This window comes from Pseudophryne corroboree, chromosome 3 (assembly GCF_028390025.1).
Source record: "Pseudophryne corroboree isolate aPseCor3 chromosome 3, aPseCor3.hap2, whole genome shotgun sequence".
Lineage (NCBI taxonomy): Eukaryota > Metazoa > Chordata > Amphibia > Anura > Myobatrachidae > Pseudophryne > Pseudophryne corroboree.
Genome location: NC_086446.1, coordinates 407,999,076 through 408,013,529, shown reverse-complemented (window position 1 = coordinate 408,013,529; position 14,454 = coordinate 407,999,076). Strand labels below are relative to the sequence as shown.

At 46.3% G+C, this 14,454-nt stretch overlaps 1 protein-coding gene across 2 annotated transcripts in view; it reads left to right on the top strand.

Annotated features, from left to right (window-relative positions):
- RBL1 (RB transcriptional corepressor like 1) overlaps positions 1-14,454 on the top strand; it is a 436,431-nt gene that overhangs the window by 378,659 nt on the left and 43,318 nt on the right. For both annotated transcript variants that reach the window (XM_063960185.1, XM_063960186.1), the window contains 2 exons: positions 3,083-3,237; positions 3,316-3,480. In XM_063960185.1, the coding sequence (XP_063816255.1) occupies positions 3,083-3,237; positions 3,316-3,480 (320 nt within the window). The remainder of the gene's footprint in view (positions 1-3,082; positions 3,238-3,315; positions 3,481-14,454) is intronic.

Here is a 14,454-nt window from a genome sequence, read left to right as displayed (position 1 = left end):
GCAATGAGGTAGCTGTGTGAGTAAGATTAGCGACCCTAGTGGCCGACACAAACACCGGGCCCATCTAGGAGTGGCACTGCAGTGTCACGCAGGATGGCCCTTCCAAAAAACCCTCCCCAAACAGCACATGACGCAAAGAAAAAAAGAGGCGCAATGAGGTAGCTGTGTGAGTAAGATTAGCGACCCTAGTGGCCGACACAAACACCGGGCCCATCTAGGAGTGGCACTGCAGTGTCACGCAGGATGTCCCTTCCAAAAAACCCTCCCCAAACAGCACATGACGCAAAGAAAAAAAGAGGCGCAATGAGGTAGCTGACTGTGTGAGTAAGATTAGCGACCCTAGTGGCCGACACAAACACCGGGCCCATTTAGGAGTGGCACTGCAGTGTCACGCAGGATGTCCCTTCCAAAAAACCCTCCCCAAACAGCACATGACGCAAAGAAAAAAAGAGGCGCAATGAGGTAGCTGACTGTGTGAGTAAGATTAGCGACCCTAGTGGCCGACACAAACACCGGGCCCATTTAGGAGTGGCACTGCAGTGTCACGCAGGATGTCCCTTCCAAAAAACCCTCCCCAAACAGCACATGACGCAAAGAAAAAAAGAGGCGCAATGAGGTAGCTGACTGTGTGAGTAAGATTAGCGACCCTAGTGGCCGACACAAACACCGGGCCCATCTAGGAGTGAAAAAAAAACCACGGTTAGGTGGTATATATTGTAATACAATTATGGATGGACGGACTGCCTGCCGAGTTCCGACACAGAGGTAGCCACAGCCGTGAACTACCGCACTGTACACTGGTTGATAAAGAGATAGTAGTATACTCGTAACAACTAGTATGACACTATGACGGTATAAAGAATGAAAAAAAAACCACGGTTAGGTGGTATATATTATAATACAATTATGGATGGACGGACTGCCTGCCGACTGCCGACACAGAGGTAGCCACAGCCGTGAACTACCGCACTGTACACTGGTTGATAAAGAGATAGTAGTATACTCGTAACAACTAGTATGACACTATGACGGTATAAAGAATGAAAAAAAAACCACGGTTAGGTGGTATATATTATAATACAATTATGGATGGACGGACTGCCTGCCGACTGCCGACACAGAGGTAGCCACAGCCGTGAACTACCGCACTGTACACTGGTTGATAAAGAGATAGTAGTATACTCGTAACAACTAGTATGACACTATGACGGTATAAAGAATGAAAAAAAAACCACGGTTAGGTGGTATATATTATAATACAATTATGGATGGACGGACTGCCTGCCGACTGCCGACACAGAGGTAGCCACAGCCGTGAACTACCGCACTGTACTGTGTCTGCTGCTAATATAGACTGGTTGATAAAGAGATAGTATACAACAATATACTACTATACTGGTGGTCAGGCACTGGTCACCACTAGTCACACTGGCAGTGGCACTCCTGCAGCAAAAGTGTGCACTGTTTAATTTTAAATTAATATAATATTATGTACTCCTGGCTCCTGCTATAACAACCTGCAGTGCTCCCCAGTCTCCCCCACAATTATTATAAGCTTTTATACATTGATGTGCAGCACACTGGGCTGAGCTGAGTGCACACAGACTGAGTCACACTGTGTGACTGCTGTGTATCGTTTTTTTCAGGCAGAGAACGGATATAGCAGAGAACGGATATATTAAATAAAAGTTAACTTAACAACAACTGCACTGGTCACTGTGGTAAACTCTGTCTGCACAATCTCTCTCTCTCTCTCTCTCTCTTCTAATCTATTCTAATGGAGAGGACGCCAGCCACGTCCTCTCCCTATCAATCTCAATGCACGTGTGAAAATGGCGGCGACGCGCGGCTCCTTATATAGAATCCGAGTCTCGCGAGAATCCGACAGCGTCATGATGACGTTCGGGCGCGCTCGGGTTAACCGAGCAAGGCGGGAAGATCCGAGTCGCTCGGACCCGTGAAAAAAAAAGTGAAGTTCGTGCGGGTTCGGATTCAAAGAAACCGAACCCGCTCATCTCTAGGAACAATACATTTAAATTACATACAGTAACAATTATGTTTGATATGTCCAAATTGATAAGTTGCTGTGCCATCAGTGTCCCGTCATCCCCCCCAGCCTCCCCCCTCAACCAAAGAAGGTGTATATGAAGTGCTTAGGCTTACATCATCCAGTAACTTAATGATTACTTTACAATTGAATTGGACGATCATTAGCTGCCATTTGTAACATATACCAAGACAAGTTCTTCAAGCTGTTGTGAATTTGTGTTCTCAGTGGAGTTGATTGGGTGGCTATGTGTGACTCCCACATTAGAAAAAATATCTCAGTTTTGTCTTCTCTATCTAGGATAACCTCAACCCATTGCATTCAAAACAAGTAGTGTAATTTAGCTTTGAAAAGTGAAAGTGATGGTGGAGAGGGTTGCAACCTGGTTTGTTAGATAGTCTTACAATCTGCCACACTAATGGCCAACAAGGGACGTTTGCCTCCCTGCATGATACAAGTGTTTAGCGGAAGCATATCAAACAGCCCATTCAGGTGTTACAGGGATGTTGGCTATAGAATTATTTTTATCCTGGAGCCAAAAGCCTTGGATTACAGGGCAGCCCCAAAGACAATGAAATAAATCTGCTGAATGAGTTCCACATTTGTAACAGTTCGAGTTTGACAACTCCCCTATCAAGAACCTTCTGTTTGATGATAAATAAACTATGTTTAAAAAATGGCAATATATGAAGAAAAGGGTAATAGTGTACATGCCTTGGCATGGAATCAAAGAAAATCGTTCAATTGTATATTGGAAAGTTGGGAGAGCCATGGAGTAAGATTCTTAGCGGAATTGTCTGGTATAAATACCTGGCGTATGCAAGTGTAAATTGTCGAAATAGCTTTCTTCGTCAAGCACAGATTTTGTAATAGTGTCTACTGGGTTGGTCCAATGAGAGTTTGAAAAAGTTCTTATAACAGAACTGGTGTAATGCTGGGCATGTAAAAATGCAATAGGATAAGCTGCCTGTGGGGGATATTGCTCCTGGAACGACGAATTTCTTATATTGTTCTTTGTATTTTTACTTTTTTCAGACTCCAATGAGGCTCCGCCCTTCTCGACAAATTCTGACAGTGGTGCTGGCGATCCAGTGGAAAGAGGAGACTTGATTACATTTTATAACAACGTCTATATGGAACGGGTGAAATTATTTGCACTAAAATATGCAGTCACCGCTAATGAACATTTGGTATGAACTTGAATATTTCATTTTGTGTGGTTAAGTTCTCAACTTGGATCTGTTTGCTAAACAAAGTCTTATCTTTAGCCTGCAGCTCCACCGCTGTCCCCATTCCCCAGCATCAAACAGCAAGTTGTCTCTCCCCGTCGTGTGTCCCAACAGCATTCCATTTATGTTTCTCCGCACAAGAATACGAATTGTCTCACGCCCTGCACAGCACTTCTATATAAGTTTAATGGAAGTCCTTCTAAAGTAAGTTTCTTATACAGCCAGAGTATATTGAAAAGCCTCAGGAACGAACTTTGTGAATGGACTTGCTAAGAAAGTTACAGTCTTTAGGAGTCTTGTGAAATATATTCGTATATGTTGGGTTTTTGCTTGGATAAAAAAGGTGGAGAATGATGAGTGTTAAGGTGCATCAAACGCCCCATGAATTTTTAAAAGTAATAAAAATGATTTGTCCCCATGCTACATTTTTTAGAATTGGTAAGGATATATTGCATACCAATTTTGAAGAATCTGAGATGATATTTATGTGGCCCACCATGCCCCTGAAGATTAAAGATTTCTATTTATTTTAAATGCAGTAACGCTTGTTTTAACTTCTCTGATACAAGGACTTAAAACAATTTAGTAGGTTAATGATAAAGTGATTTATTCATTGTTAACAACTAAACAAAGAGATATAAGCAGAATTAGTGACGGAACAGTGAACAACATGTTACAGTTGGCTTATTACAAAGTTGAAACTCTCTTATTGCTGGCCGCTGGGCTTACGTAAGTTTGGTCTCTCTTTGTGACCATCTTCAACTACTTGGAGTACATCAAACAGCAAGTTGTCTCTCCCTGTCGTGTGTCCCAACAGCATTCCATTTATGTTTCTCCGCACAAGAATACGAATTGTCTCGCGCCCTGCACAGCACTTCTATATAAGTTTAATGGAAGTCCTTCTAAAGTAAGTTTCTTATACAGCCAGAGTATATTGAAAAGCCTCAGGAACGAACTTTGTGAATGGACTTACTAAAAGACAGTTACAGTAGTCTTTAGGAGTCTTGTGAAATATATTCGTATATGTTGGGTTTTTGCTTGGATAAAAAAGGTGGAGAATGATGAGTGTTAAGGTGCATCAAACGCCCCATGAATTTTTAAAAGTAATAAAAATGATTTGTCCCGGGGCGTGGCTTGGCATAGCATGGAGTAGGAGCATAGCTTTTAAGCTCCCGCACAAAATCCTACACTTATCCGTTTCAGCCCGATGCTACCTATTTAAAAAGTGAACCTACTTCAGCCCCAACTGCTGGTGCCTCCCTGGATCTATCTGCCGGTCCCATCGGATCCGTATAGCGGCCAAAAGACGGAGAGTGCTGCGGGTGGTGTCTCGGAGCTGCTCACGGCGGCCATCTTGCCATCGTGGGACGGGACGCCTGCCTCACACTCTGCCCTCCGCTCCCTAACCGCACACCTCCAGCTTACCGCCACGGTGCCTGGACGCCCTCCGGGTGCCCCTCCGCTTCTCACCCCCCTGTCACTGGGGCTCCGCGGCGCTTCCGGGTCGGCGCTCACCGGGGCCGGCGCTGACTCCGGGCAGCGTCCCACGTGCTGCATCCTAGGAGGGAAATCTTCACCGCCGCAGAGAGATATTGCGCGGCCTGCACTACTCAGCCTGATCCCTCTCCGACGCATACAGGCTAATCGGCACACCATCAGCTCCTGCAGCTCACGGTAATTACACCGCATCTTCCCCACAGTGCTCCCTGCATTAATCTCCTCCTTGGATAGTGCACCCTTCTGGGAGCTGGACAGGACACACCACCCCGGCTGCACATGTATATGCATATATCTGCATACCCTCTCCTGCAGTGCCCCCTGCATTAAACCCTTGCTTGGATAGTGCACCCTTCTGGGAACTGTACAGGACACACTACCCCGGTTTTTGCACACGCTTACGAAAATATATCTCTGCCTTAATACAACGTGCTGGCATCTATATATACTATACTGACTTCCTTGGCTCCCCTACTTGCTGCACGTGGAAGCTGTGCTTATCACACCGAAGTGATTGTGCTTCTTTAGGGGTGTGTTGCTGCTGCTTTCCCTCCATACTCCTCCACACTTGTAATCCTACTCTACACGCTTCCTGCACTAGCCCTGTGCAATATATTGGATACTACAATGGGGAAAACAGGTGCGGCCGCGAAACTACAGAAATATGCGAGGGAATCCTCCTCCTCCCAATCCACTTCCAATGCGGCTCACAACTCTCCTTCTCCGCGCTCTGAGGGCGAGGACCCGGCCTTGAATGACTCGACGCATTCCACACAGAAAATAATACAGGCTATTGCTGCCTCTGAGCAACGTGTCTCTGATAAAATTGAACGTGTGCAGATAGATGTTTCTCTCCTTCGTCAGGATCTTCAAAAGATTCTTGAAAGAGTGAGTGAGACTGAGCACCGCATATCAGACCTGGAGGACACCACCTCTCCACTCACAACTAGGGTGGACGACCTCTCCACACAATTATCATCGGCACATGCTAAACTATCCGACATAGAAGGCAGGCTTCGCCGGAACAATGTCCGCCTGGTCGGACTGCCTGAGAGGGCGGAAGGAACGGCACCGGAGAAATTCTTTGAAGACTGGCTGATTAAGATGTTTACACGTGAAGCCTTTAGCCCGCAATTCGCGGTAGAACGAGCGCATAGTCTTCCATCTCGTCGTCCTCCACCTGGCGCTCCTGCTCGAACATTTATAGCTCGTCTTCTTCATTTTAAGGATAGAGACACTATACTTCGTCTGGCTCGGCTCCAGGGCCCGTTGATGTTTGATAATCACACGATCTCAATCTTCCCGGACTTTGCCATTGAAGTTCAGAAATCCCGTGCCCAATTCTCTCTTGTCAAACGCAAACTCCGGGACCGGAATATTCAATACTCAATGTTGTTTCCGGCTCGTCTGAGGGTTATATTCAACGACACCACGCACTTTTTCTCAAACCCGAAAGATGTGGAATCCTGGCTGGAACGCAGACCTCCAGCTCATGAATGAACTCATATTGGTCATATGTTGTTGGCGTGTGGTAACTATTATAGCGTAAACCGTACGGTTCCTATTGTCTTCACACTTATGGGCTGATATGTATCGCTTATTTTTTTTTTCTGTTTGTTTTTCTTACATAGCATCGGGTAGCTACACTGGCTAAGCTCTATGTGCGGGAGTTCCCTGCTGTAGATAGCTTAGGGGTTTAGTCCCACAGTTCTGTTTTTTTTCCCCAGCTGGTTTGTTCTGAATCCAGCTAGTTTAATTGAGTTTTGTTAGTGTATAGGTATGACACTAGGTTGCTTGCTGGTCATACAGGGTGGGTACGGGATGGGATGTTTAATTGTTGTTGTTACTTTCCCTTTTTTTCTTTTTTTTCTTCTCTCTGCAACTTATTATTGTGCTCAAACGCTATGGAAGTGCATGGTTTTTCAGGTGTCACATTTGGAGGGTGCTCGGCCTCGACCTTCTGGTGCTGAACGGGTTTTCTATGCTAAAGGGTATAGCTTTATTACAATACGATTTACTATGAATCCAATCTCCCATACTATACCTTTTCTGTCTCCCATGACTTTTCTCCCTGTGCCCATGCAATGCGATCAACGGTATGGGTTCTAACACTGACTCCACGGGGAGGGACACGATTAGACTGATGGGATGGAATGTCCGTGGCTTAAATGACAAAATTAAACGCTCACTTGTCCTGAAACAACTTCAAAAGTATAGAGTTGACATAGCATGCCTTTCTGAGACTCATCTGTATGGTAGTAAGGTCATGGCCATTAAGAGGCCATGGGTTGGATGGGCTTACCACTCCACGTTTTCCTCCGGCGCTAGAGGGGTGTCGATATTGGTTAAGAAGTCGGTACACTTTCATTTGGAACATAGTAGTGTGGACCCTCAGGGTCGTTATGTTTTTTTACGGGCCGTTATACATCACGCACTGTACCATATCATGGCTATATATATCCCCCCTCCCTATAACAGTGAAGTTTTGCGCAAAGCAGCTGACTTTATAGCTCAGTCCCCTGACACACCGGTTATTAGTGTGGGTGATTTCAACAACGTCATGGACCTGTCTATTGATCGCTGGCGGGAGTCTCGCGACTCCACCTCTCTCCCCCCTGCCCCGACCCCTTTTGCAAGACTTGTCGCTGAACTTGGCTGGATAGATGTCTGGAGAATGCGAAATCCTACTATGGCGCATTATTCCTGTCATTCCACTACCCACAACACACTGTCACGGATAGACTTGTGCCTCATTTCCCCGACATTATCGCCTAGAATTTCTGAACTAACATATTTGTCTAGGGGTATATCGGACCACTCTCCAGTTTTACTAGAGCTGTCTATGACGCACGATAGGGGCAACAGTCAGAGGAAATTGCACCCATTCTGGTTGAATTTAATGGGAGAGGGCTCCGACCTTATTTCGGACTGGAAAGACTTCCTTGATTACAACCCCCCAGACTCCTCCCCCACTGTCCGACATGACGCATATAAAGCATATATTAGAGGCACTTTTATTAAGAGAATAGCTGGCGTCAAGTCGTTTAACAGGAGGGAGGAAGCGAGACTTGAACAGGCTTGCCGTGATTTGGAATCTGTATATATAGAATCACATTCTCAGTCGGATCGGGGGGCGTGGCTAAACGCACAGAGAGAGTGGGCCGATTACCTCTTTGATAAATCCAAACGCAGACTGTTGTTTTCCAGTCACAGGCAGTATTTTCAGGCGGAGTTGGGGGGCAGTTGCCTGGCTTTTCTGGCCAGGGATGAATCCCACTCCCGCACTGTTCAGTGTATTGCCGATGGGGATGGCAGTCTCTTACTCGGGAAAAGATATAGCTGGGGTATTTCAAAAATTTTATTCCAAACTGTACTCGTCAGGAGTTTCCCACTCCGACGAGCAGCTGCACTCCTACCTCTCGCGGGTGAATTTACCCAGATTGTCGCAGGAGGCGCTTGAGGTACTTGAGGCTCCTTTCACCCTGGAGGAAGTGGAGCGCGCTGTGTCGTCGCTCCCCTCGTCCAAGGCACCTGGTGGGGATGGTCTCCCAGTGGAGATTTATAAAAAATTTAACTCCCATTTCAGTCCCTATTTATTAGAATTATTCAATACCTTGTTTGAAGCTGGTGGACTCCCCCCGTCCATGTCTGAAGCCACTATTATAGTATTGCCCAAACCGGGGAAGGATCCCAAGGCTCCCGAATCCTACCGCCCTATTTCACTGCTTTCTACTGATGTTAAAATCCTTGCAAAGATGCTTGCCATTCGTCTGAACACGGTCATCGGTTCTATTGTACATCAGGACCAGACGGGTTTCATGCCGGGGAGGTCCACTATGCAAAACCTGCGAAAATTGTTCTATCACTTGCAGGGGGATGACTTGCTGGGTTCGGGGGCAGTGGTGGTGTCTCTTGACGCCGCCAAGGCCTTCGACTCGGTTGAGTGGTCCTACCTGTGGCGGGTGTTGCACGGGTTTGGCTTTGGCCCCATATTCATCGGGTGGGTTCGGTTGCTATATTCCTCTCCAGTGGCCCGTGTCTCTGTTAATGGGTATACCTCGTCCTCCTTCTCTCTAGCCAGGGGCACGCGTCAGGGTTGCCCACTGTCCCCAGCCCTGTTTGCACTGGCTATAGAGCCGCTGGCTTGTATGATACGGGACAACCCGGATATTCAGGGACTGGCGGCAGGCTCCACAGTGGATAAGGTCTCTCTGTATGCCGACGATATGTTACTGTTCCTGGGGGACTCGGATATCTCTCTCCGGTCTATGCTCCACACAATTAATGAATTTGGGGAATACTCTGGCTTATGTATAAATTGGGACAAATCCTTTATCTTTCCCATTTCAGGACATATCCCGGAGAGTGCATGTACGTCACACTCACTGCAATGGACTCTGAAATTTAAATACTTGGGTGTTTGGGTTACAGGGCCAGCATCAGAATACGCTAGATGGAACATTGACCCTATCACAGCCTTTTTTAAACGTAAAATCCACACATGGAAGGCACTGCCGCTGACTGTTTTGGGACGCATCAATCTCTTCAAGATGTCTATCCAGCCTAAGTACCTATATGTCCTGCAACACACCCCCATTTACTTGCCTAAAAAAGTATTTGCTAGCATTGACAGTCTCATATCTTCCTTTATCTGGGGTCATAAACCGGCGAGGATAGCTATTAAAAAACTTTGTAGGACCAAACTCACTGGAGGGGCGGGCCTGCCTAACCTTAGATTGTATTATCTGGCGGCACAGTTGGTGCACCTTTCTGACTGGGTCACGGGAGTGGGTGGCCCGTCCTTACAGGGATACTTGACAGACTGGGTGGGACCCTTCTTCACTCCCCTCCTTTTCTTGCTTTCGGGAATGTCTGTGTCGGGTCTTCCTCCTATCCTACGACAGGCCCTTCTGGTCTGGAAGCAAGTGCACAGCCTTCATGATTGGTCCGACTTAGAAGCAGACTCACCCTTATGGTTCAACAGCTCCTATGTGGAACTTCAGAAGCTGTCTATAGACAACATTTGGGTAAAAAGTGGGGTGATTTCCCTGGGACAACTGTATGTGGATGGTTACCTTAAATCATTCGTGCAGCTACAGGCTGAGTTCAAGCTCCCAAACACAGCCCTATTTAGATACTTCCAATTAAGACATGCAATACAAACCCAGTTCAGAACGGCCCCCACCATATCCCCCTCTCCAGTTAAACTTATGCTACAACGCTTGCCCTCCACGGGGAAAATTTCAACGATATATGCCTCACTAAACAATAGAGTCCTACCTGCCTCTTTAGATTCGCTTAGGCTGAGCTGGGAGGGTGATATAGGCCCCTTGTTAGACGAGCAATGGTTACAAATACTGGGCTCCGCCAGGTCTACCACTCCTTGCGTCAGATATCAACAGGTGCACCTCTTTATCCTGCACAGGGTTTACCGTACCCCTCTACTTCTCCAGCGAGCGGGTTTAAGGCCTGACGCTCTGTGCCCCAAATGCCGGATGGCAGATGCTGGCTTCTGGCATCTGTTATGGGACTGTCCGAAAGTCTCCGAATTTTGGACTCGGGTTTGGTCTGACATATTAGCTACTGACCCATCTCTTCCTCAACTAAACCCCAGGGCCTGTCTCTTCGGGGTGGACCTGGAAGAAACTCACTCATTGCTCACATATCAGTATGTCCTGTGTCTGATCACGCTTGCCAAGGTTGTTATTGCACGCTCCTGGTTTGCAGAGACCCCTCCCGGGTTACAGGAATGGAGAGCTCTGGTGACCTTGGTCATAAGGCATGAAAAACTAATGTACTTATCCCGCAACTCTGTGTCCAAGTTTCACCGTAAGTGGGATAAGTGGACTCTGGTGCATCCGGGTGCGGAGCTGACAGGGCACGTTGATAGGCAGAGATTGTAGACCTCTTTCTCTTTTTTTTCTTTTAACCTTTTTGGCCGAGGCCGATGCTCTCTGACACCGCCCAGTTTATTCTTTATTTTGATGATGTTATCATGCTTCCCATACACATAACCCTATATTCGTATAGGTGACCTCCCTCCTACCTATGCATGTTAAAAATCAATGACGATAGTGTTGTAGGGACCAGACCTAGTGTTCTGAGCGCTCTCCCCCTCTTTCAAGTATCACTGACTCTATGTTTTATACTGTAAATCATTGTAATACTTACTGATCAATATGATGCACTGTACTGTACGTTGCATGTTTTGAATTGCCTTCTCTTTTTTTTTTTTTTTTTTTTTTTTCCTTTCTGCTTCTCTCTATCTTCTCTTTCTTGTTTCACTTATGTAACTATATGTAAAATTTCAATAAAAACTTGCATGATTTAAAAAAAAAAAAAAAAAAAAATTTGTCCCCATGCTACATTTTTTAGAATTGGTAAGGATATATTGCATACCAATTTTTAAGAATCTGAGATGATATTTATGTGGCCCACCATGCCCCTGAAGATTAAGGGGTATATGCAATTCCGGGCGAATTGCGGCACTTTTTCGCCCGTTTTTAAATTCGACACAATTCGACCGTCGAATTCCGGCCGGCGGGTGCCGGAATTCGACATATTCAATAAAAAACTGATTCGACAGTCCCGCTGTCGAAAAACGGACCAATTGACGGATTTTGAATCGACTTTTCAGACTGTACAAAAAACGGTAAAAAACCTGAAAAAAAATTGCGTGGGGTCCCCCCTCCTAGGCATAACCAGCCTCGGGCTCTTTGAGCCGGTCCTGGTTGCAAAAATACGGGGGGGGGGGGGGGAATGACAGGGGATCCCCCGTATTTTAACAACCAGCACCGGGCTCTGCGCCTGGTCCTGGTGCAAAAAGTACGGGGGACAAAAAGAGTAGGGGTCCCCCGTATTTTTAACACCAGCATCGGGCTCCACTAGCTGGACAGATAATGCCACAGCCGGGGGACACTTTTATACCGCTCCCTGCGGCCGTGGCATTAAATACCCAACTAGTCACCCCTGGCCGGGGTACCCTGGAGGGGTGGGGACCCCTTCAATCAAGGGGTCCCCCCCCAGCCACCCAATGGCCAGGGGTGAAGCCCGAGGCTGTCCCCCCCCCCATCCAAGGGCTGCGGATGGGGGGCTGATAGCCTTGAGTAAAATGGAAGAATATTGTTTTTTTGCAGAAGAACTACAAGTCTTAACAAGCCTCCCCCGCAAGCTGGTACTTGGAGAACCACAAGTACCAGCATGCGGGTGGGAAACAGGCCCACTGGTACCTGTAGTTCTACTGCAAAAAAAATACCCAAATAAAAACAGGACACGCACACCTTGAAAGTAAAACTTTATTACCTACATGTCGACACACACATACCTATGTTGACACGATGTTCGGTCCACTTGTCCAAGTAGAATCCACGGGGTGTACCTGAAAATAAAATTATACTCACCTAAATCCAGTGTCCAGTGATATTTGTAATCCACGTACTTGGCAAAATAAAAAAAACGCATTTACCCGATCCACACGGACTGAAAAACATGGGACCCCTTTCCCCGAATGCTGACACCCCCTGTGACTCCTGTCACAGAGGGTCCCTTCTGTCACAGAGGGTCCCTTCAGGCAATCAGGGAGCGCCACGTCGTGGCACTCTCCTGATTGCCTGTGCGCGTCTGACGTGACAGAAGCGCAACGCACAGGTCCTCCATTATATTCAATGGTGGGAACTTTGCGGTCAGCGGTGAGGTTACCCGCGGTCAGCCCCTTTCAGTCCGTGTGGATCGGGTAAATGCGTTTTTTTATTTTGCCAAGTACATGGATTACAAATATCACTGGACACTGGATCTAGGTGAGTATAATTTTATTTTCAGGTACACCCCATGGATTCTACTTGGACAAGTGGACCGAACGTCGTGTCAACATAGGTAAGTATGTGTGTGTGTCGACATGTATGCAATAAAGTTGGACTTTCAAGGTGTGCTTGTCCTGTTTTTATTTGGGTATTTTTTTTTTTTGCAGTAGAACTACAGGTACCAGCGGGGACCCCCCCCCCCCTGCATGCTGGTACTTGTGGTTCTCCAAGTACCAGCTTGCGGGGGAGGCTTGCTGGTTCTTGTAGTTCTTCTGCAAAAAAAAAAAACATTATTCTTTAATTTTACTCAAGGCTATCAGCCCCCCATCCGCAGCCCTTGGATGGAGGGGACAGCCTCGGGCTTGACAATGCTAAATTCCTTTGTCGTATAACAACCCTTTTATGAAGCTAAGAACACTGTACGCTGTTTACTTAAGAAGTACCGTAATGGTACGCTAGTTGCGTAACGATCGCTCAGCCGTAGGCGAGACGCTCAAGCGTCACATTCGCTCACGGCCCAGCGATCACAGGACACGTTATTGGTTATGTCTAGGGTAATGATTCGCTATGGCGTAGCTTACGCTCGAGACCACGAGGAGGTCACCAGCGATGCAGACGCTCACAACACTATACCTTTATGATAAAACCTTATACCAATGAAATACACTGAATACCTTAATGTGAGTACAGGGTGTAAGTGCAACCTTGTGTAACCTGACTAACTACAAAGCTGCTTGAGCGTCACCGACGCTCAAGTGAACACTTAACACTATAGAAAATACACAGATGCTGGTTTAGGTTCCAAAGCCTATTAACTGTATTATATCTAATATACTTGTAAAAAGGGGATAACAGTACAAATGATACACTACAATATAACAGAGACTTCCTAACCACAGAACTAAACAATAAATACAAAAGGACAATACTACTCTGACCTAAATGAAATACAATACAATATTATCTAATACAATACAATACTAGCCTAGTCTAGGGGAGATATGAGAGAACAGAACAGAGAGAGAGAGAGAGAGAGAGATTGGCTCACAGAAAGACAATGATTACGGAGAGAAACTTACGCACAAAGGGTATGATCGCCTGCGCCTCGATATCCAGCTCCCGGCTATCAGCAGATAACCGTTGATGAGAGAGTGAGAGCTGGATGTGGTCGGCCTGCCTATTTATGCCCCACACACAATGCAATCTCCTGGTCCTACAATCCCATTGTCCATTGGCCGAAGGAATTCGGCCCTGTATCATAACAAAAGGTCATAGGGTGATTCATACAGGTGGGCTGTGACGATTTCCAACAGCTCAGGTGGGTGGGAAACTGGGTTTCCCGCCGCATACCTGAGTATGTGTAATTAATAGAAATGGACATAAACTTCTTATGTTCATAACTATTCGCACGAGCGATTAATACGCTCCAAACCAACACCGGAATATTGCTAATTAAATACTCTTCCGATGGGTACCAAACACTGCTGTGTGATTCCTGTTAGACCCTTTGTACGATATAAAGAGGGATTCCTCAGCTCTGGGACATTGTATTTTAACCAAACTTTCAGAATCTATCAAAGGGACCATGATCTATAAACTACATTAATTGTGAACATTTGTAACGAATGAGTCGCACGCTACGACTACATAAACTCTACCGTAAATACGCATACCGCGCCTGCGAGTGCACGTTATTGCGGGTATGCGAATCCACGGGAGAGCGCATGCACGCGCAGCGCGGACCAGTGTGCGGTGCAAATATGGCAACGTGCATTGAGACATTTTTCTGACTTTGACAGTCCACCCTTTGGCAGTCAATAATAACTGCCACAAAACATTTAAGGAGAAAAATGTAAGTCAGGGGTTAATTGATTTCCATGGT